General features: G+C 36.9%; 1 protein-coding gene across 1 annotated transcript in view; it reads right to left on the reverse strand.

The window, feature by feature from the left end:
• The window catches only part of EPHA6 (EPH receptor A6), a 448,506-nt gene that overhangs the window by 211,843 nt on the left and 212,015 nt on the right, over nucleotides 1-24,648 (reverse strand). The window contains 2 exon segments of the mRNA XM_030446408.1: nucleotides 5,185-5,520; nucleotides 14,150-14,305. Coding sequence (XP_030302268.1) covers nucleotides 5,185-5,520; nucleotides 14,150-14,305 — 492 coding nt within the window.

Here is a 24,648-nt window from a genome sequence, read left to right on the forward strand (position 1 = left end):
CTAGTCACAGGCTGCCAACACTGGACAGAAACAGCAACACTAGACAGGTCTTTAATACTGTGACAGGGTGTGTGCCCAGACAAACTGAAGTCTCCCATGCCTCAAACTTTGTCCACTAGTAGCAGGCCTTTGATGTCAGAGAGACCAGACTCACTCATGAACTGCAAAACTGAGGAGGGAGAAAAGAAGATTTCCAATATGCAACAGCAGAAGGAGCATTTCAGTAGTGTAAATTTTCCCCCAAGACAGGAAAGGCATGCGGATGGAGCTCATGAATGGCAAAGGATGCCTGCACTCTGATTTTAAGGGAGGTCACTGCTGTGGGATTGCAGGCAACAGGTGAGTCGGGGCCTGACAGCATGGAGTCCCACAGGAGGGACACAATGTGGTAAAGATGCAGACCAGACAGTGAGGAAAATATTCAGTCAATGAAACTAAGGAGTGCTCCTATGGAGTGCCCCTTCTCAGTGGTGCAGTTGAAATGTCACAATGACTGAAACAAGAGCAGGCCACTATCTGCATAATCATACACTGAAGATACATCTCATGATTCTACTCTCACTCTGCACAGTGTAATTTTAAAAATCCTTCTCCTCTAAAGGAATAGACGGCCCAATGAGTGCTTGTGTATGGGGACTATTGTTTGGAAATAAGAACTATTGTTTTGTTTAATTATTAATTATTTACTACTTAAATTATGCATGAAAAAGTACTTCAGAATTTTCTTTAGGCAATGCAGACTCTAAGGCACACTAAGAAAGTTATAAAGTAAGGTGTGTCTTCCTTCCATTAGTCATAAGAGAAACATAAATTACAATTCAGCATGTAATTCTCTTCTTCACACTATGACTTAAAGTCGATTGAGTAAAATTACTTCATACTCAGAATACTTACTGGTGTATAAAACTTTCTTGCTCCCATAAAGAAAAGTTATCTGGGAACTTTTTTGAACAACAGCATCCTATGAGGAGAGGCTGAGGGAGCTGGGGCTGTTCAGTCTGGAGAAGAGGAGGCTCAGGGGAGACCTCATTGCTCTCTACAACTCCCTGAATGGAGGGTGTAGTCGGGGGGGGGTTGATCTCTTCTTCCAGGCAACTCTCAGCAAGACAAGAGGGCATGGTCTCAAGTTGTGCCAGGGGAGGTTTAGGTTGGATATTAGAAAGAATTTCTTTACGGAGAGGGTGATCAGGCATTGGAATGGGCTGCCCAGGGAAGTAGTGGATTCTCCATCCCTGGAGATATTTAAAAAGAGACTGGATGTGGCACTCAGTGCCATGGTCTGGTAACTGCAGCAGTAGTGGATCAAGGGTTGGACTTGATGATCTCTGAGGTCCCTTCCAACCCAGCCACTTCTATGATTCTATGAACCTCGCTTTTCAACTTGCAGACCCAACCAACAGCTTGATGACTCTAAGTGGTCATTTTTCACACTTATGTTGAAAGAACATAGAATCTATGAAATCTTTATCTCTCAAACCCATTTTGGCTAATGGTTTCACAGTTCTTTATGGTGCCTGACAGACAATGTCACCACAGAAACTTTGTCTTCTTATGAAGTCCATGGGGAAAAAATGTAAAACATGGATATTGAATTTCTGCATACTTGTACAAAATTAATAGCTTAACAAGTATTGAATATTATGAAGCTAGTTTTATACAACTTATTGATTAATATTTTTTTTTCAGTATTTGATCAGTTCTGGTAATACTTGAGACGTCAAACCTCGGGGAGGTTTGTGGGATACAGAATGCATAACCTTTCCAAAGTGTTACTTTCCTTTAGTCTGCTTCTTGTCATTTTTAGAGCTGAGCAGTTTACTTAATCCTGTTGATACTGGTGATTGCATGAGCAGGGACTTAATATTTAAATATTAGTTGTGGTAGAGGTCTCTGCATAAAGACGAGCCTTAATAGCTTTTCAATTAGTTCACTTTTCCTGTCAGCAAATACTCTCCCTCTGTGATGCTCTCAGACTACTCTACTTGCTCACTGTGATAGAATACAACTCTACAGTTTCTATGGATGCCCATGGTTTTCTCCATTGCACTGCTTTATTCAGAAAATGCCCATAGCAATATCTTCAGCAAAAAGGGAGGAAAATGCCTGTAGAACAGGGTAGTACTTGTGTATGTTTAAAGAATCTGTTACTTTCACATAAACCATCAGAATGAGATGGCCACTAGAAGGAAGTAAATCCAGTATGCTCAAAGAAAATAAAATGTTAGCTCCTCAGCTACTGTTAATTATTGTATCTAACAGAATGATCTGTATTTAAAATAGCTGAAGACATAGTTCTATATTCTTAGCAAACATAGAAGTTGGAGGAAAAAATGAACATGGGATATATATGTTGTGTAGGTATAATTTAGTATAGATCTGTATTCTTAATATTAGACACATCAAAGGAGAAAAAATTGTTTTAAAACAAAATTTTTTTACTTCTGGTGCTTACTAAGATATTTTTGATTTGTTGTTACATCACGTGTATAAGCTTGGATCTTGGTTTTATATCTTCATGTGCAAAAGCCTGCAACAACATTCAGTTATTCGTGGTGTCCATTTCAGGACAATTATTATTATAAGGAAATATTGTAACATTGAGTTCACTGTTTGGTGGTATAAATAGAGAAAAAAATGCAATATAAAGGTTGTTCTTTTGTTTGTGGCTTTTTTTGGGTTTTTCTGTAAATATGGCAAAAGCAGAGGTACAAATTATCTAGTAACTGTCTAACAATAAAAGAGGTTACAGAATCCTTTTATCTGAGTACTCCAGTGTGATATATAAACCTTAATGAAATCTCTTCAATGTTCTTATACCTTAGTTTTACAGCTGTCCTTTTTAAGTTAGATACCCTTCTTCCTCAATATCAGTTTTTATTTATGACTAAATGTAACTCACAAAAAATGTTTATTGTCCTCTCAATAATTTTCATCAATGAAAACTCCATTCATTTCCTTCCATATTTCATGTGACATTACCTTTCACTCTTTTATTTATATGGTTATTAAGCTTATGATTTTATACAACTACAGTCTGTAGGGCTACAAAAATTATTTTATCTTTATGGCTCCATGTTATAGATGCCTCCATTTAATTTATTACAATGCTTTCTCCTGCAAAGCTGTCTTTGTATATCCAAACAAACTGACAGATATTCTGGAAATCTGGTCTTAAATTACTTGAAGCCCTTCCAACAGCATTTATAGTAATAAATATAGGGAATGCAAGCAGTCTACAGTCTATAGTTTACTATCAAAACACTGGGTTTTTTCCTGTTTTGATTAAATTGCTGTTAAAACATATACATATCCTTAAACCAAGAATAGATACCTCCAATAGAGATTACTTTTTACAAGTCCACCACTTAAATACACACCACAAGTTTTGTCCACATAGCTTCCAGCCAGTTTAAAACCAAACATTATCTGTGGTGATGCTCACCTGGGCATAGTTGGTGGATTGTACTTTGTACCATGTACCAAAACATCTAAAAATAAGTATACATTGGAGTAGATTCTGACACCATGTTTTGTTCATTTAATGAGAATGGAAAATAGCTCACAACATGTTACATAGCCTAAGAGCTTAAGGCAATTTTCAGTGTAAAGCATAGAGAACCATAAACTGGCTAAGGTTGGAAGATCACCCAGTTCCAACACCCCTGACATGGACAGGGACACCTCCCACTACATCCAGTTCCTCAAAGCCCCATCCAACCTGGCCTTGAACACTTCCAGGAGGGAGCAGTCACAACTTCCCTGGGTAACCTGTTCCATCATCTCACCACCCTTACAGCAAAGTAATTTTCCTAATGTATAACCTAAATGTCCCTTCTTCAAGTTTTAAACCATTTCCCTTTGTCCTCTCATTACACACCCGTGCAGAAAGTCCTACTCCAACTTCTTTGTAGGCCCCCTTCAGGTAATAGAAAGCTGCTAAAAGGTCACCTCAGAGCCTCCTCTTCATTAGGAATCTTATATAATTAGCTCTTGTGTTACCATCATCACATGAATGGTGAATGAGTAGTTTCTGTGCTGCTTCTAATCCATTTTCATGAATATTATTAGTATTACCATCATTGTCATTATCATCATCACCACAGCAAGCTGTTAATTTTTGTATGCCCAAAGGCAAACAACTCATTACTTCCTCATCAACTACTTGTCCCAAATACACAGATAAGCAGATTTTTTGCTAGGCTGATCAGTGTAAGAACTCAGGTTCTTCTTACAAGCGAAACATAACAGGATCCTCCTGAACATTAGCACTTTTACTAAATACTTTCACATCATGAAAGGTCTTCTCAAAATGGTAGTTTTGCTAGTTTTGTTTCTATTCTACATTAAGTTCTTCAGCTACAGTTGCAATGTCACTGCACAGTAGGTGAAAAACATTTCTGGAACAAATGTCAGCAAGGGATAATTTTGAAATAACCTTCTCATCTATAGTACCACAAGTCAGAAGATAGCACTGCTAGAGAGATTGCTTTGTTGTTAACCTATGATGCTGTATCCTGACAAAGTAAGTATTTCTAAAGATGGAGGACAAAAAAGTTGCAGAAATAAACAATAATGCAGAGGTCTCAATTTACCAACTTTCTCATAAAGATTGACCGTGGACATGAATTTGTACTGAAATGGGTGGAAGAGAAAGCTCAAAACCAATAATACAAACTGGACAATTAAAGGAACCAAAAAAACCCTCACCTAAGGAAATGGTTCATACAGATGTTGAAATATCTTGCACTGGATCATGCTGTATTATCACCATGAAACACGGATACTACAGAAAGTGACTTCACTTTCATTTCACCTTTGAATTGCGAAATACCTGTGGTATTTTACTTCTTAAAAACTGAGAATGTAATCAAAGACTTGAAAAAGCACCAGATGCAGACTCCAGCTCTGATGAACCACTGATACCAAGGTAAAGCTTGCACTCTATTGTAAACAGGAAAGTGTATTTTTGTGCCCTGTGTAATGGGCTCGAGGGCCAACTGCCAGAAGCATTTCAATCCCTCATCAGCAGAAGCCAGAAGTCCTCACCAAAAGCACTTAAGAACATCTAACAATCTGCAAAGCACCATAACTTGCTGACCCAGACTTTCAAGAAACAAAATAATCCCCCTAAGAAATGCAGAGACAAGGAGGGCAGTGCAACTGAAAAGCAGAGTTGGGACTTACCATCTTGGTCTGTGGTAACTGTGATAGCTGTAAACTGCTTGGGAGAGAAACTCAGCTCTGAGACCCCGTTTGTGGCTTCTATTTCGAAGGTGTAGTTCACATGAGACACGAAGTCAAGCACTGTCACAGAGGAGTTAATGAGACCTGTGTGCCTGGGGATGAAACGGATACCTCCTCCACAGATCTCACACTGGCTGGCATCTGATCCACATTTCTTACAGATGACACTGTAAGTGAGATCTTTTCTTCCTCCCGTATCACTTGGGGGGCTCCATTCCAACATGAGAGCTGTTTCATTAATGTTAAAAATCACATTCCTTGGAGCAGAAGGTGGCCCTGCAGAGAGAAGGAGGGAAAGCCTGTTGTCAGTTGCTTATTTTGGAGGCAAGGTAAATAAGTTAATTTAGTCTTAAAGCAATTATTTGCAAATAGAAACTAAAAGGGCTATGTTTCAACAACAAATTCATACACAAATTTTAAATTAAATACTTTCCACTCTTGAAAATTAAGCAAGATTAATAAGTGAGTGAGACTTTTAAAGCTGAATAATCTAAATAAACTAGAATTGATGCAGAAATAATTAAATGCAACAAAAAATGACCTGGGAATGTAAAACTCAGACTTAACAACAGAAGTTTGTACTAAATATCTCTTAATCTTGAAGTAGAGCTTTAACCATGGAATTTATTTCCTTATTTTATGGCAAGTGATTTAGGATTTTCTGATGCTTAAATGTGTTTTATAAGAGTCAAATTGAATAATAAATACATAACAGTGCTGGAATAACCACAAGAAGTAAAACTGGTTGTATTAGTTCTACAGTGCCAGATATTTTTTCCTAGCCTTTCCTGCTTATCCCCAGGGATTTCTTTGCAGCTGTTCATTAACAGTTAGGTGGCAAGAGGCCAAGACTATTAGAGACAAGAGACAGTTTACAAGTTTTTTTCTTTCCCACCAGGCACCTCATCAGCATCAGGTCTACAAGAATGGCAGCAAAGCAGGAAAAAAAAGTAATTCTTGGAAGACTGTGGGGAGGGATGCAAAGATACTAGCAACAGGCAGAGCATAGGAAAGCTCTGAGCTAGTAAGAAGGTGGTAAATCTCTCTGTGTAGTCAGAAGGAACACAAGTGACCCATTCCCCATGGATGCCAAAATAATCAAGGTACATCCAACAAGTTTAAAGCTGTTACGCTGACTGACTGTGTAGGACCACAAGTAATTAATCTGAAGCTTTACATAACATCTTCCACAGTCTGATGGAAGAAATTTACCACCTCATAGTTTTTGAGATAGGAACCAATGAAGAGGTGAATGAAAGGCAGAAATCACTAAGGGAAACCTAGATAAAATATCTCTATGTCTTTCTACTTCCACTTAAAGTATTTTTTAAAAAATGTATATATTCATTCCCCAAATACAACCATTAAAATTACATAAGAAACAAAGATTTGGGAAAATGCAAGGCCTCTAGAAACTCAGCTAGTTAGCTCATGGGGGGTTTTGAGCTGAATGAGTTGAATATGCATTATGTTTCCAGCTTCCAAAATAAAATCACAGTGCACACGGATTATCTAGCCAGTGGTTAGTAGAACTTTGAAAACGGGCACCTTGTTTTGCAGCTTTTCATGATACACAAAACCTGCCACCAAGATTGAAGTATAAATTCTTGATCAAGATACTGTTCAAATTTCATTACTTTGTAGCCTCTTAAGCAGTCTGAAAGGCTACGTGAAACATTTGCAAATGACACCAGCTAATTCTTACAGACTGAATTTCACCCAACAAATTGAATGGCACAGTAATCCTGAGAGTAAGATATTTAAAATACCATAATGTCCATTATAAAAACTTTAAGACAAGGAGAGGAGAAGTAAAACAAAAAAAGTATTGATAAACAAACTTGTAAATTCCAGTTCTGTAACGTGTAGCATAAAGGGCAATAGGACAGTGTCCATAGGACGGTCAGATAAACAGTAAGAACTTTGCATTAGGAAGGAAAACAATACACTGAAGCTCCTCCTAGCATTTCAAACATAAATCAGGGTCTCAGATCTCAGAAAAAAACTCCTAGCCCCCACTTTTGACCTAACCATTGAGTTGAATACTTTCTTTTTTCCCCTAAAGATGTGCAATTACTACAGCACAGACATGCTGCTTCAATTTTTGAATATTTAGCTATTTATTTGACTAAACAAAATGTAACAATTTAAAAAAATCAAACCTATCAGTGGTTCTGAAATATGCACTTACAACTGATACTCCCCCATTTACTGAAATTCTTAATCCTTGAACATTACCCTGAATACTAAAAGGGACTATACCTTAAAAGAAAACATTACTATATCTGACATTTTACTAATAAACTATATAGTACTAGAGATGTATGCAACTGAATGCATAAATAGGAAGAATTGACTTTAATGAAGGCAATAAAAGTTGCAGGAAAAAAAGTCAGTATTGACCAACATTTGCAAAATTTATATGATGCTTTTTATTTACATACGTGACATAAATGGGGGTTTAAAAGCTGAAATCTTTGTAAATGTGAAAAAAAGTTTTTCTGCTAAGGGAGGAATAATGTGAACTACTAAATTTTAAGTTCTTAATCTGAACTGTAGCTGAACATTTGAGATGCTTTTTTTCCTTTCTGGTATTTATTTGTTTATTTAAATATTTTCATTAAGATTATTTTTGCCCTGAAGTAAATAATGAGTTAGATGCTGGATTGCAAGCAAGTTATAAATAAAATAGTTAGAGGTGCTATATTGCTCTGCATTTTTTTAGTGGACAAGAAAATTTAAATTTTTTAATGTGAGCATTTATTCATAAATCTATCTATGCAGAGTTCATAGTTAGCAACGATAAAGCCCTGTAAAGACCAGTTATTTTTCAGTTTATCAAGGAATCATTTAGCTGAATGGTATGTGGCTCATTTATGCTGAAGATAGATATTTCTGGAACCTGATAGATGAAAATTGTATTTGTGATTTGCAATTGCCATGGAAAATATTTTGAGTATTGCCTTCCTGGGCTTTGACTGCGACCTTGTGAATGCCCAACACTGGAGCATTTTAAATGCTGTAAGTATTTATAGATGAAACTTGTTGATACAGGCTAATTATATCAATACATCATTTTCCAGTAGCATAGAAATAGAGACAAGGTACAGCCTTAAAGATATTGATGCAGTCTAAAAGCCCCTACAAACTTATACTCTCCCAGATTTAAAAATCTCTGAACTTCCACAAAATTACAGTGAGGTTGATGGTTCTAACTACTCTGGAAAAAAGCCCTGAGATCAGAATAAGCTAAACCAGAACAAATTACTTCAGCTTCAGTTCTTATTATCTATGGGAAGAAGACAGGAATAATAGTTTCCTCTAAAAACATGCTGAGAGAATTAAATAATGAATGGTCTTAATAAAATCCCACAGTCAAAACCAATGAGGAGTTTTAGAAATACGGGGGATGTGCCTTAGTTGCACTTACATATGTGCATAACTTTAAGCAGCCCAGTAATCCCCTTGAAATAATTGGTAATGTTCATGCACTTAAAACTAAGCATGTGTGTAATTGCTTGAAGGACTGAAGCCAATGTGTTAAAATTGGCCTAAATTTAATCTAATATAGACTATAAATATTATAACAATGAGTTGGGGCTTTTTCTTGTTACTTCATCAACTGTGGCAGTCCAAAACAGGTTTAGGCAAAAAAAAAGAGTTTTATCTGATTTTGTCATTATTATCTTTCTACAACATTTTTGTGCTACTATATGTAGATGGCATCAGCAGGAGATAAAACAATCTTTTTTTAAGAAATGTGGTTTTTATTTGTACTGGAGAGTGAAGATTGTAATATTCATGACTTAATCCTCAGTCGTAAGAGAAAACAGGAATTACTGTACAATCACATTTCAATGAGTAGGGAGAATATTATCAATTATGCTAGAGGTGTCCGAAAGTATATGACTGTCCGTCTCCAAGTAGTGAAAAAAAATCTCAGACACACTTCATACTCAAGGCCCCTCATGCCAATTTGCATGACGATTAAATAGCTTTTTAATTGCTGTTAAATTATGCCAGTTAAACTGTGATTTCATGCAAATATTAAGCTCTAATGACATACAGTGAATCATTTACTAAGATTTAGAACTTGGAACAAAGAGAGACAATTAATTCTAATCCTCAGATTCAGCTAAATTATGTGTCACTGGGCTTTTATGAATGTGGCCTGATTGCTTTGTTATCATTTATAAATTATACAAAGATTATTTGACACATTGGAAAAACTTGGAAGCAATAACCCTTCTGCAGACATCTGTGTGCAAAGCTCTCAGGGATTTCCTTGTATTGTTTTTGAAAGAAAATTAATCAGTATATTGGTAAAAATGGTGGATACTTTCCTCCCAGCAAAATTGATGACTTTGGGTTTTATGCAAAAGAGTATAACATAATTCAGATACATGAGCATCAAAAAAATGCACCTCTTCTGCCTCCTAGATGAACACAGGCCAATTGTGAGCAATGTCTTTTGGTACTTTTATAAATTATAATGTCAAAAGTATTTCTACACTCTTGGTAGAGTAGATTGGCACTGATAACCTATGGAAAAACAGATCCACTCCAAAGGCAACATAGCTGAATTTATGCCCATGCACCTCATCTTGCTTTGTGTATCCTTCCCTTCTGTGAAGGTGAAGTGCATTTTGCCTGTTAGGGAAGGAGAGAGGAGCAAACCCAACACTGCAGAAGTCTGGTGAGGGCAATGCAGTATTTTGAACACTACAGAATCAAGACTGCATGGAAAAGAAATTGTTGCTTTTTCAGTGAGAACTGTCTGTTACCACTACTCAACTCATATAAGTTTGTGTTATTTGACTACTGAATTGACAGTGGAAGAGCAAAGATTAACCATCATCTTCTGAAAATACTCAGAAAAAGCAATTACAAATCAGAGGACACAGACAGATGTCGATTTGTCTGTGTCCTCTGATTTGTAATTGCTTTTTTATACACATACATATATGTAGCCTACATAAGTAGTGTCACTTGATGTAGAATGCTGTGTTACATTTTTTCCTTTTCAGAATCACTCTTTTTCTCTAAGGCAGGCAGGATAAATAGCCTCCCAGTGACTTTTGAACCAATAATTTAAGTCTGATCACAATGATAAATTGCAAACAAGAAATATATATAGAAATATATATAGAAAGATAACAATACAAGAAGTAGAGCTGAAGCCTTCAAGAAACATGTTGGTTGATTTTGCTGCTGGAATACAGTGTTGACTTTTCAAATGGATGATCACTTTGGGGCAGAGGCTATTGAACAGAGCATAAGTTTGTTGGCCTCAAACCTGTTTAAGCATAACAAGAAAAGAGATGTATTCAGACTCAGAGATCCAATATAAGCCTGCCTGCCTTCGACCTTGAAAATATGGATCAATTTATCCAGTTACACCATAGTGGGAAATGTTAGAGTTTATGTACAGAGAAGTCAGAGAGGGGATTAGATATGATGCTATTTGTTGCTCACTGTGTATGCAGAGAGATCACTGATAAAGTACTCTCATGTGGCAAAGAAATACAATAAAGAGGAAAAGTAGCAGCAAGGGATTGCTAATAAGTGCCAATCCCATGAAGAAAAGCTATGGGAAAGAGATTAACAATATATCTTAATGTAATTTTCCTTCCTCTTACTAAATTAGAATTTTATTATGCTTTTCTGCAGTGTGCACTCCTTCAAAATGCACTTACGTTAAATAAAAATGGCAACTGTACAATTTTGGATAAGCATACAGTATGCACTTTCACAGAATTAATAAAAGTATATTTCAAGCTCATCTTGAAAAAAAAAAAAAAAAAGATGTCTGAAGCTAAACTCTTAAATTCACACTGTCTTAAATCAAGGTCCTTATTTTACATAATGCTGCATATGCAAGTTTTCCAGTACCAAGGGAAAATTCTGGAGTGAGGAATACTGTCTAACCCTATCCAGGAATCAAAAGAGAGAGGTAGAGAGAGCAAATGAAGTAGATACTTCATTCTAATTTAGGCATATTGCTTGCAGGACTTGAGGAAGTTAATGAAATAGGTATGAATACAATTGGGCCAGTATGTTCGAATATGAGACATTTGTAAGGGGGATCCACCATTCTGTGTTTGATTCAAGAACAACTCTCATTTAAGAAGTCACAGAAAATTTTTCAAATCTCTTATATCACAGCTTACATGCCAGGATACAAATTTGAAAATGAACATTAAAAATGCAGATCTGCCCCAAAAAGTCGTAATGTAGAAAAGGCATTTTCTTACTGCACATCCTTTTCTCTCTATTTATTTAAATTGGCTCTATTTTATCCTAACTTTTCAACTCCTTTTATTACTGTAAAGCATTACATTTTGGAAATAATCTAAATTTTACTATGCCTCATATCTGTATCTTTGTTTATTAAATTTAAATTAGCCACCTCTGCACAGACCCATTGAAGGCAGTGAAGTTTTATTTATGACAGAAAAATAATTTTAATAACTGAGAGCATAATTTGAAAGCAGTGGAGCTAAAGGTATCACTTGGGGAATAATTTGGTCTGCATACTCTTCATTACTGATGATGTGCAAGAAGTTAAGGCAGTCTGCCTGTAAAAAGTCTTAGTGTCATTTGCAGAGCAGACAATTAGTGAAGTAATCATCATTGTAGGTATAAGATAAATAAATCTGCTGTACTGTCAATGCAGTACTGGTATCTTGCAGTCTAGGCTGAATGAAAGGAAATGAATGGTGGCACCGAACCGAAATCAAGGCAGAAACTAGAATGTGGGTCAGTGTCTCCCTTACTTCTCCCAAGCTGGAGTGAGGTGGGGCACTGGTACTGCTGTCTTGGTTGATTACTTCTCTGACCCCACTCAGCTGCTTTGGCTGACATCTTCAGCAGGAACAGAGAGGTCTGGCAGCAAGTCTTCCCTGAAAGTTTTTGGCCAACACACCTCACACCACCACACCTTTTGTTGGTAAAGTACCAGGTTGTTGTAGGTACCTGCTCGTGGTACTACTGGTACCAGGAGCTATCATGCTCCTCTCTACATTATCCATGTTAATGGTAGCAGGGTAGAACATTTAAAATTGTATTCTGAAGTATAATTATGGAAACATCATGCTATGCATAACTAATTTTTTCAGAGATCTGTCTTTTGGAGATGAAAAAATCAATGACTCATAAAGAATATGGAACCACATCTGCTTAATGGTTGAGTGAAGTGATCTTTCTAAGCATGAAACCATCAAGAGCATCAGATGTGTGTTAGTTTTGTGGGTAAGCTGTAATTGCCTGTGCTTGGGGCACTCATTTGAGTGGAATTTCCTGTAATCACCATGTTCCTATAGGAAGTCTGGAACAAGATAATTTATTCCCTCACAGATTTTGTGCAAGCAGATAGGCCTATGTGCCTTGTTACTGATTGAGCAGACAGCAGATTGTGTGCTTTGGACTGGGGCGCCTCCCTGAACCCTATGTCCCCATAGTAAGTGCCTTAAGCTGGAGGCTGGGATTTACCCCTCTGAAAATCCTGTAGTTAGACTAAACAGCTTTCTGCTAAGCACCTTGGATCTGAGGAATGTAATTTTTGGTGACCATCACACCCATTTAGGGACACTGTCTTGGCCTAAATAATGACTTCAGGATTACAAAGTGCCTGTGACTTTTTAAACAAACTCCAAATTACTTGGTATACTCCCATTTTGCCCAGTACATTGCTATTTTGAGAGACTAGTGTGAGCACAGGAAGTAGTTCAATTCTGCTAGTGTCAGTTCAGTTATTTTGACATGGCATTCACCTTATTCTTGGTTATTGCAAGAGTACTTTGTTTTTATTGGTTTTCTCTCTTAAGCTTTTTGTATACTTAATCTGTTAAAAAACTTCATCCATTTAACATGGCAATATTTTTAGAGTTCTCAAGTAGAGGACTGTGGCACAAAATCTAATTGAATCACATTCTCCTTGTGAAGAGCTAACAAAATCCTACAAACTAGGTATCTTAGAAAAAGTTGCAAATGAATTTAAATTGTAATTATTAAATATGATTTAATATATAAATATAGTGTTTCACTCAGATTTTTAAATGCTGCTGTTTGTTCCCACTGTAAGATTAAACAGATACAGTTCCTTTATGATCAACAAATAAATCTCAGTGAGTAACAAACCATTTATTAATATCTATGAGAAATATGTTTTTAAATTAAAAGAAATTTTATGCATTACGTTTCTAGACATGAGCACCTGGATCAAAGTAATAAAAATCTCAGAATTTCCTAGATTTCTAAGAACCAGTTTTGTCTGAATGGCAAATTTAAGCTAGTAAAAAATCACAAAATGCTGCATTTTAAAAGTTGTAAACTAATATAATCAAAGTTGCATAATAGGGAATAACTACGTTTAAAGAAAATTATTTGCAACATATGTCCTTCTAATTGGATATTTTTTTCCTTTCGTTTTATGATTTTGGGTTTTTTTTCTAGATACATTAGTTCTTTTCAATTGTGTTGGGATTATACTTGCCTTACAATTTTAATTTAACTCTGGGGAGACAGCAGAGTGTGTCATATCAGGTTTTTTCTTTCCTCCTAATTTTTTTGGAAAGATTTTTGTACAAGCTTGTTTTCATGTATTTAAAATACTGGGAGTTAAAATACAATATTGTTATTTATATGACAATGTTTACATACCTTGTATTATCTCTCAGAATGGCAAGTTAAAAAGTCACCATGCCAAGAAACACGTCAATATTTTTAGGGATATCTAGACTACATAGGAATACGTTTTTTGAATTTTGATTTAAAAAATCTCTTTTGTTTATCTTGAATGGAATTCTTCTCGAGAAATATACCCACTCATGTAATTGTTAAATACAAAAATAAACACGAGGCACAAGAGAAGAGAACTGCAGACACTGGAAATGATCAGACTTACGGGTACATGCCATAGTTGGTGGGTCCTTCTCAGCTCTGAAGTAACCTTTCTCACACTGACAGACAGAAGTTGCTTCTACGTAAGTCAAACTGTGTGGAGGGCACTTGGAGCACTTAATATTTCCAGCAAATGCTTTATAGAATCCAGGCCTGCAAGCTGCAAAACAACCAAATAAGTTTCATTATTAAAAACAAGTCTTGGTCATAAGTCAAATCTGTTCCATGCAGTTATAATGTACCTTCTTTCCTTTCCAACCAAAATATATATGCTTTTTTGATCATGAAAATTTTCTCTCCATTGCTAGAGAAACCAAACAGAAATAATTCTTCTTTTTGTAATATGATGAAGTAGCGCTACTAAAATGAGGATTTCTTTGAACAGTACCCAAAAGTATGCATTTTATGGATTTACTGTCAGTCATAAAGATTTATTAAAAAGTATTAACTTGTAGATATCATATACACATATGATTTTTGCTTCTGATTCCAAAGGACTTGCATGATATAAAAGCAGCTTCATTAGTAGATGAGGGAAAAGGAATGAGAAGTTGGGACTGGAAAGGATAGCAGTTGATTGCCTATCACATTCCAAGAGACAACTTTTCAATTGTTATTTTAAGAGCTTAATTTTGATTCAACAGTTTCAGCAGTTCTTTTCCCAGTGTGTTCTTTGGACTTTGCCAAATAGACATTAGGAAGGAATCCTGCCCTGCTGTCAGTGACAGTGGGGAAAAAAAAAAAAAGCATTTCTGGTTTTAGAAATAAGAGGGGTGGGAACAGCAAGGGTTTTCAAAGGTCTTCCTTTGAAAATCACAATTGTGATTACAGTGAGCAGTAATTTTCTACTGATTGGAAAGACAGCAGGTTTGGTGCACGGAAGAAGGCAACATTGCAGATACAGGCCGTAGGTAATGAATGCAGAAAGGGAGAAGGGAAGAAAGGAAGGAAGAGAAGGAGGGAAGTAGAATGTAAGGCAAAATTAGGAGAGTGTTACACTTGCCTACATAAGAAAAGAACTCATGCCCAGATTCTGCCCTGGCATACCTAAGGATGTAGTGAAATGAGGCAACCAGGTGCCACTAATTCCCAGGGAGTGGCATGAGCTTGTGTTAAGCCCACCTGTGCCTGATTAGGGCGGGCCCCAACTGCACATGAGCAGGATTAGGGGGCCAATAAAAGGTGAGGCTTGAGACGCAGGCTCAGCTCAGTCCTGAGCACACCTGCAGAGAGATTAGCTGCTTCTCTCAGCACTGCACTAACTTCGCTGCACCACCAGAGCTCATCACCGTCAGGGTGAGGCTTGAGTGACGCAGCCGGTTATCACGAAGTTATACAGACAAACCCGAGTAATGCTGAGGCCAGGGGTTCAAGACTCAGAGCCTCACCCTAACGGAGATGAGCTCTAATGGAGCAACGAAGTTAGTGCGGTGCTGGGAGAAGCAGCTAATCTCTCTGCTGGCGTGCTCAGTACTGAGCTGAGCCTGCGTCTCAGGCCTCACCTTTTATTGGCCCCCTAATCCTGCTCATGTGCAGTTGGGGCCCGCCCCGATCAGGCACAGGTGGGCTTAACACAAGCTCATGCCCACTCCCTGGGAATTAGTGGCACCTGGTTGCCTCATTTCACTACATAAGGACGAATATTAAATTCTTGCTTTTAAAAGCTACCTTTCATACACGGGGTTGAATACAAAGAAATTTGTTATTACAGAGGTGGCAACTGCAGTTACAGTCTCAGTTAAAGAGAAATTAGTGCTCTTTAAAAATCCTTATTACTTCTGAAATTCATGGCTTTCAGTCTGGAATCACTCCTTCCCTGAATGAGAAACCAATTTAGATCAAAAAGACCATAGCACTCCCTTCCAAGAGAAATATTTTGTTTAAAGTTCAAGCACTTCACTATTCCAAAACAAAACTTAGGAAACTTAATTTCCAATTTTAAAAAGTAAATGTTTTGCTCTATGCTTTATTCTGTAATGTATTTCACTCAATTATGGTTTTGATTTGGTGCATCTCTTAAAAGAAAGAATATATATACTAATGGAAAAGATTAATTTTTTTGTGGGGAAAAAAAAACGATTAATAAGTGGATCACTTCTTTTGAATCCAGCCCAACAACATTTATCTATTAAGCCAGGTATGTACCACAAATTGTGAGGCAGAGAAAGACCAGGAAAGTTTTTCTATGACTAAGCTCATAAAGCTATTGAAAACCTGTTCTACAAATGTAGAATCACACAGTCATGATTATTGAATACTTTCAAATAAAACCCAGCCTTTCATAAATAAGATAAAGTAACACAAGCTGAAAGCTCCCAAATGATCACAGGCTTGGCATGGCCCACCTCTCTGGACAACTCAGTTCTGATCGCCAACTTTCAAGGTGAAGGCAAACAAACTCTATATCAAAATCGATGAATATGCAGCATGAGTCTGAAATACAGTACTTGTGCTAACAGGTACTGTGCTTCAGAAGGCACAATTAACAAAAACATTTGCTGAATTTACCATTTTCCACAGAAAATTTGCAAGCGCTACAGTTACTATCCGGATTTTCAAAAGTTGCCTCAGTTGCTATGATTTCAGAGATATGCCTCTCTCTGGAGAAAAGAAAAAGAATTTCTGTTCCTTTGGCCTTAGGGCTCTTTGTAGAGCTTAAGGATGTATAAAACCACCATAAGCCATGTGTAGCTTACAGGCATTCCAAATAAAATTAACAGGGAAAATGCAGTTGTATATGCACTCCATTGCAATTTCTAAGTTATGTATAACTTTTTCTGAAAATTAGGTTGGTAAATGTTCTGCTTTGAGACTGCAGATTTTGCTACCACATGTAATTAACTGTGTGTGACTGCAGGTTGTGATATCAAAACATACACAAACCCTAAGTGGTGTATTCAACTTAGAGTCTTAAAGCCACACATCTAAAATAAAGATTAGGATATGAGTCAAGTGATTGATCAGTTAGCTTACTTGCATGCTTAATCTTAACCAAGTTCCTCAGATTTTTACTAGCTTTCTATTATTTCTATTATTTATTCTACTCTGGAAGTTTCAAAGACACAAAATTATTTAGTGCACAAACTACCTAGGAGGAAAATCAGAAACTCAGAAACTTTTAATTGTAAAGGAGTCGTGGTTTTGTATTTGGAGAAAGAAAAAGGGCATCTTTGCCATAAAAAATTGTATCCTATATATTTACCAACTACAAGTAAGTTAAAATTTTGTTCCCGATATTTATATATGTAGAAAGTTTCTTTTTTATGGATTGCTAAATCAGTATTTTCAGAGTGTTTCTCATAATATTTTTTCCACTCAGCTAATAGTTGTTTCATCTATCATACTGACAAACTATTTGTGCATTTGAACTTTGAAAAGCTGCTGTTGGAAAAAGCTTCTAATGATGACTATTCAAAACCCTGTAAAGCTTTGTTTTTATCTTTGTTACCACAGAGTGTTTTTTTCTGACTTCCAAATCACTGGGAGGCATTTTATTTTCTCTAATGTTATCTAACACAAGTGACTCTGTGAGTTGCTAATTATACAAACTCTATGAGATTAGACTTTTGTAAAGCCTGGGGGAAGATAATATATTGTCTTAATGCTTAATTAATTTGTATGGTATCTGAATGAACAATTCAAAGGCACTAAAGTTTTCTCCAATGAAATACCAGAGATCACGCAGAGAAGCACTGTTAATTTAATTGGCTTCATAAAAGATAACGCATCTCTAAACATGCATTACTACAGCTTTATCAGGATTTGACTATGAGGTTCCTAAACTATAGATACCTTGTAATTAATATATTTTTATTATTGAATGTTAAATATATTCAGTTTTGGTTCCATTATACATAAGATGCATACAAAGATTACAAAGATAAATTAACACTATGCTCTGATGAACTCTTAAAGAAAGTGACTCATGGCTTGGTAGACTCCCAGCCAGCACAGAGAGTGGGAGAAGGCATTTATCAAGATGTTGACATTACACGCAGAGATATTTATACAGGATGGAAAAACTTTAGAGGTTCATTGTACACTTCCTGCATAAAATGAGTGCAGGGGAACAGTGGACAACGCACAGATTAATATAATCCAAGTATTGCTGTTTACTGAGAGCAGCAGTAACCCTTTTATACAAAGTCGTATCATACACAGTTGTATTATAACATAATACAAGCATAGTGCTGATTGGTACAACACATTTTTCATATGCCACAGTGCACTATCTAATGGGTTAAATACAACTCTACGTGTTGTCTATGAGATGATTTCCCAGCCTGTTATTCTTCTTTTCTACTGCCACCTCCCTTATCTTCTGCACATAGCTGATCTTTCAGTAACCTTGCATTTGGGCCTCAAGGCCCTTAGCTCACTCTGGTTAGAGCTAAATAGTCAGGATTGCTCACATGTCCGCTTTCTTCCAAAAAGTCTCCAACAAATGAGATACAATCTTAGACGTTCCAAACAGATGGCAGGTGTGTGGTGCAAGGCACTCCAGGAAGCTCCTCTTCCTCATGCATGACTACATAGTCCATCCATGGCCATTACCCCTCTCAGGTGCCCAAGCAGACTTCCCTGCCAGGGCTTTGCTGTGGAGGCCCAAGGCCAGCTCAGAGGCACTACATGCCAAGGGCAGCCCCATCCCTCTGAGGCCATGGAGAAAGGCTCCCTGACACGCTGACTCCCACCTTGGGAGCTGCTTCTAACTGAAGGTTCAGTCCCTGTCTGAGCTACAGCTCTGCTGTGGCACAGCCCTGCCCTGGCTGCCCACAGACAACGCTGAGTTTAGCCCACTTGTGGACCAACATCCCAGCCCACCACCAAAGGCCCAGAGGGGTAAAACAGGACTGCCCTGGCTGTCTCCAGAGAGCCCCGGCCACCATTGGCCCCCAGAGAAGTGCTGGCCCCCATAGCGAGTGCCCCAACAACCTAAACCAATAGCTGGATATATGTCACAGCAAGAGCAGAGAAAGCCATAATTCACTGAGCTCTGTCTGGGAAACCAGACGCATTTCCAAATCCAAGGGAATGTAGCCAAAGGCTACTCTGTTGTCCTGGTTTGGGCCAGGATAAAGGTGATTTTCTGTCTTGTACTTTTTGCTTTTAGCCAAGTCTCTTGTAAGTAGTTGCACAAAGGATGATGGACCTGATCTTGCAGCATCATTCAGGCAATGTAGAGTGAGGGCTTCATCTTGTGCTGGGCAGGACAGTATTTTAAAGAAAATTTAAATGGCCCAGTTCAGTAACTATGGTCATGAGTCCATTACTACATATTGCAGTTGTGGTCTCCTGCCAAAGAGTCTTTACTGCTTGAGACTGCTACAGCCAACAAGGTCTTTCCACAGCCTGGAGGTATATGACACAAAATCCAAGAAACACAAAGACGGTGGTCATGAAATTTGTTGCTTTTAAAAGAGGAGTATTTCCACTGCTCTATGGGAGCATGTCATTGTGAAAGAAAGGTTGATCCTGCCTTTCAGTTCTTTCACTTTTACAACATCTCAATCAACCATCATCTAGTTATTTGAAGTAAGAGGAGTCCAAGGGAATCTTACGAGCAACTTTTATGTACATCTGACATTGGTCTCTGTGTGGAGGTTTTTATAGCTTGCTGAGAACTCATCAATCAAATTAAAATAGACCACACTGCTGTCATTTACAATGTATGGCAACTACCATCATCAGTGGCTGTGGAAGAGGTGTTTCAATCTTTCTGAAACACAAAATCTTCCATGCTTTTCCACCTCATACATTTTTAAAAAATTCTTTTCTGAAACCCATTAAAGAACCACAAGACTGACATCTTTCATATTTGCTATGTTCTTTCAATATATAATTATTCAAATTTTTAAGTCATCATCATAGAATCATAGAATGGGTTAGGCTGGAAGGGACCTTGGAGATCATTGATTCCAACCTCCCTGCCATGGGCATGGGATGTCTCTCAACTAAACAAGATTGCTCACAGTCTCATCCAACCTGGTTTTGAACACCTTCAGGGAGGGGACAACCAAAAACTTCCTAAGTCCTCTTACCTTTCTTATATTAAAAAAATATAAAAATATTATATACATATATGTGTACGTATATACATATATATATCACCATGACCACTACAGCATGTCCTGAAGCACCTCATTTACGTGGCTTTTAAATACCTCTAGGGCTGGTGACTCCACTACCTCCCTAGGCAGACCATTCCAGCACCTGAATAGTCTCTTGGTAAAGGCATTTTTCTAATAAAATAAATCCTAGTTATTCTAATGCTGTGCAAAAACAAGGAAATAAAATACTACTTTAAGCAATTTATATTTTAGCAAAAGTGTGTAGAAAAGAGCAAAAAGTGTACATAGGAAAGAATATAACACAAGTTGCACATTGCATATTAGAAAAGACAAGAAGTCAAGATTGAATATTATAGAATTAGGACAATGAAGCTATGAGGACAACCTTTAATTGTGAGCACTATCTGATTAAATAATCTATTTTTCCTTTTTTCATACAAGGAGAGGAGAATCACTTTGGGTCATGTTCAAACTGACAGTGAGACCAGGAGGAGCTGCCAGAAATATGAGGCATCATGAAGAACCCACCGGAGGAAGACCAGTCATGAAATTACTGAACATGTTGGTTAGCTGAAACCAGAAAAATAAAAGACATCATATATCAAGAAAAAAAGGCTCTAGCTTGGTATAGTTCCTACAGATTGTAAGGACATGACAACAGACTGAATTTCCTTTTCTGTTTACAGGAAATTTTATATTTCTCTGTGTTCGGTATGCACTTACATGAAACTGTGTTTGTATGCTCCAGTCAACTTCTTCTCTTGCCAATACTTTATACTCTCTAGCATTTCTATGCTGGGAGTTGGAGAACAGATTAAAACATTACTCACACCCTTGACTTTAGAGAGGAATAAGGGAAAAGAAATATGACTACATAATGAAGAAAGGTAAATGAAATTAATTAATTCTTCTTTTTCCTTGAGATAATTCTTTTTTTACCCAGTGACTTATTTTCTGTCATTCCTACATTTCCCATATTTCAATATTCTGTTGAGCTTGTTTATTAAAATGATTAGAAGAAATGACAAAAGAGAGAACTGATACATATCAAACAGTATTTTCAGTTCACATCAATGCAGTTATTCTTTCTATAAAATGATACAATACAATAACTTAAGCAATTATTCGGGTCACATAACATGTTTTTAAAGAATCTGTGGTTTATCAAACAAATTCATGCAGACAAGAAGAACAGTCAATGATATTAACTTTATCACTGCCTGTCAGAGTAGATATAATTCAATAGCTCATCAAAGATCTGTGATCTGTATTATATAGCACAAATGAATCCTTCTTAAGTACTTCTTAAGGTGCTTTGTCAGCTACTTCACAACTTTTAAGTTGGCAGCAAAAGACTTCCAAGAACAACAAAAAGAAACACCTTGATTGCCACTGAGGTGACTCAAATAACTTTTGCAGTGTGAAACTTATTAAACTTCACTTTTTGCATACAGAGCAATATTTACTTAATGACCTAAGGTTTTTTTCGTATTGCTGCTGGACACTACCATTGCCAGTAATCCTTCCAGTAATGGAAGAATTCTTTAGGTTCTGGGAGATTGACAGTCTGTCTGTATTATGGCTTCTCCTTAATTTACAGCAAGAAGACAAGTGACACTGTAGGTATAATATATAACCGGTGTTCTTTGGTAATCACCAGTAGAATGATACTTTCAGAGGATGCCTACCCATTGTATTTATTACCTTATAGATTTTTACTGTAGGCAAACAGGATATATAAACCCATATTCTATATTGGTAACCTCTTTTTAAAAACATCTTTATGAAGGACTCACTTTTGTATTTTCAAAAAGATAAAAAAGACTATTCTAAACACTTTCATAGTGACTAGGAAATTTAAATATTGATGTACTACTCAAATAAAGAGATGCAAACTGCTTTCAATACTAAAAAAACATTGTGTTTCACTTAAGTCTTAGAACTAGCTGAATTATTTTTTTCTGAAACTAAGTAAATGAAATCTATAACTGCAACAGGGAAATGTAGGTAAGAATGTTTCCGCATGAACAATACAAAATTGGCAAAATTATAAGCAGCTGAAAAGAACATATTTGATTGAAAATATCAAGCCTTGAAACTATAGATCAAGACTGTATCCATAAAAATAAAAGCCATTCATAATACACGCTACACTGCTTTACAGGATGTCTGTGACCTTTTAAAATTACCCCTTAATTTTATATTAAACATATTTTGTAAATTGTACTGATGAGTCTATACAGTTCATTTTTTAGAGGAAGTTGCTACATTTCAACTTCAACTTACTTTGTGTGTGCTTAGCTCAGGTGCACTTTTCTAAAGGGGAACCTAGAGATGACTGCAGTTTAATTTTTTTTTAGATCTTTTTATGCATGTCTGTATAAACTCCAACAGCAGAAAACAAACTCAGGCTGAATTAAAAAAAAAATAAAAATTAAAAAACAGTTTTCATGCCATGCAGATATATCTGGAAGGAATCAGTTCTTATCCTCTGCCTAATGAAAATGTGTCAGTGATTTAAAAGAAAGTTTCTGGCATCTGAGTCAATTAAACAGGCTGCTGAGGTGAAATCCAGAATGGGAAGATTCCTGTTTTGAACTGCACAGAGCCTGTGCTATACCATTACCGCAGTGCTGCATCATCACAAGGAACAGGCATTAAGAAAAACATACATGACCTTTGGAAAATTTGGCTTAAAATTTTCAAGAGGGACCACCAAAGCTGCTTCACTATTTATAGTGGCAATAATCTGACTCTTCCATGCACTGAAAACCTATGTGCCTAAATGTGCTGTAAACACACTGTTTGGGGCCGTTAAGGTCTCTCGTTAATTGTTAAAGGTGGTGAAGGCAGAATCTCGCCTCCAGCTTCCATAGATGTGGTTGAACTCTGTGAATAGATTCTGGCAGGGACACTCATGCTGGAAGCCCTTGCCTGGCAGGCTGTCTTGTGTTGTCTCAAAAGCCCCAGTAATACACAGGCTGGCTGGTTTTAGCCACAGAAGAAAAATGCACTATGGTTATATTTGTGGAATTGGGAAAAACAAAAAGTGAAGGTGTCCCACAGATATGGCATGTGATGGAAATGGCTGGAGCACTGGGGTACTTTATTAGTGATGGAAGAAAAGAGACAAAAAATGAACCTTTCTGAAGAGGCAAGCAACCATTTTTTACTGCTTTGTGTTGCTGATTCTGTTGTGGGGATCCCTGAAATCTAATTAATTACATGAGGTGGGAACTACGCATATCCAAATGCACTGCTCCATACCCAAATTAGTCTCTGTTGATATTTTATGGACTGACCGCAAAGAAAGCACACAATTAGACAAAATTCATAAATCTTTAAAGGAGATTGTATAAATACAGTTTCCTATACTGCACAATTTTTAAAGGAACATCCCAGAGTTTTAGGAGGATAGTAAACAAAAGAAATCATTTAGGCTAATTAAGTCACACAAAAGAAATGGTAATCAAGGAACATGTCAGACATGAAAAAGAAGGAAAGTAATTTCCTGCAATATACTAGTGCATTCTCTTGGGATGAGGAAGGACTGCAGAAAAAGAATGGAGGGAAAAGATCATTGCATCAACAAAGAGCCATGTCCAGCAACTCCATTAACCAACTTAAAATTAACTAGAAAAGGAGAAGTGCAACCCTGACAACACTTCCAGTTCCTGAAAACCAAAACACTAGATAATCAGCTGTAATCGTCAACACCTCAGCATCTTCATTGCATTGTATCTCTAGGGTAGAAGTTTTCCTCTACTCAGCTGCCCTGGCTCAGTTAGGAACTCATATCACAAAGGACCAAAAAAGCTGAGAATACTTCATGAGCCAGTACTAGTCACAAAAGCTCACTGGAAATAGCAGAGAGAATGGTTGAATCTCCAGGTAAACTTTAATAACCTCTACTGAACATGTTCAGTTGCCTGTACATGCACAAGCTAAGGCCAACAGGAAGACTGCAGTGTAAAGTAAGTGGAGCATGTTTACTCAGATGCAACGCATGTTGTAGTGGCAGAGGAGGACAGAATCTTTAGTATGTTTCTTTACCACAAAAAAAAAAAAGAAAAAAGAAAAAAAAGAATTTGACATTTCCTGCTTCTGTCCTCAGACTATAGCAATATGAAAATCAAGAAAATCCATTAGATCAATGACACCTTAACCAAATAATTCTGGGAGCTGTTCAGCATGTCAAATTGCTTTTCATAAAGAAAAAAATAGGGGTTAGGCAACATTTGTAACTGAAAGAGCCTACACTGGAGATATAAGGCAGAAGTGTAATAAGTTTTTCAACACTGTAGTGAACAATACAAAAGAGAATTCTGGAAAACAGGGTAAGAAATATTATTTATAATAACTGTGGAAGGAATCTGTGTTTGTTGGATTTTCTCATCATTTCATGAGGAACTGGTGTCCAATTTGGAAGACC

Source organism: Calypte anna, chromosome 1 (assembly GCF_003957555.1).
Source record: "Calypte anna isolate BGI_N300 chromosome 1, bCalAnn1_v1.p, whole genome shotgun sequence".
NCBI classification, from domain to species: Eukaryota; Metazoa; Chordata; class Aves; order Apodiformes; family Trochilidae; genus Calypte; species Calypte anna.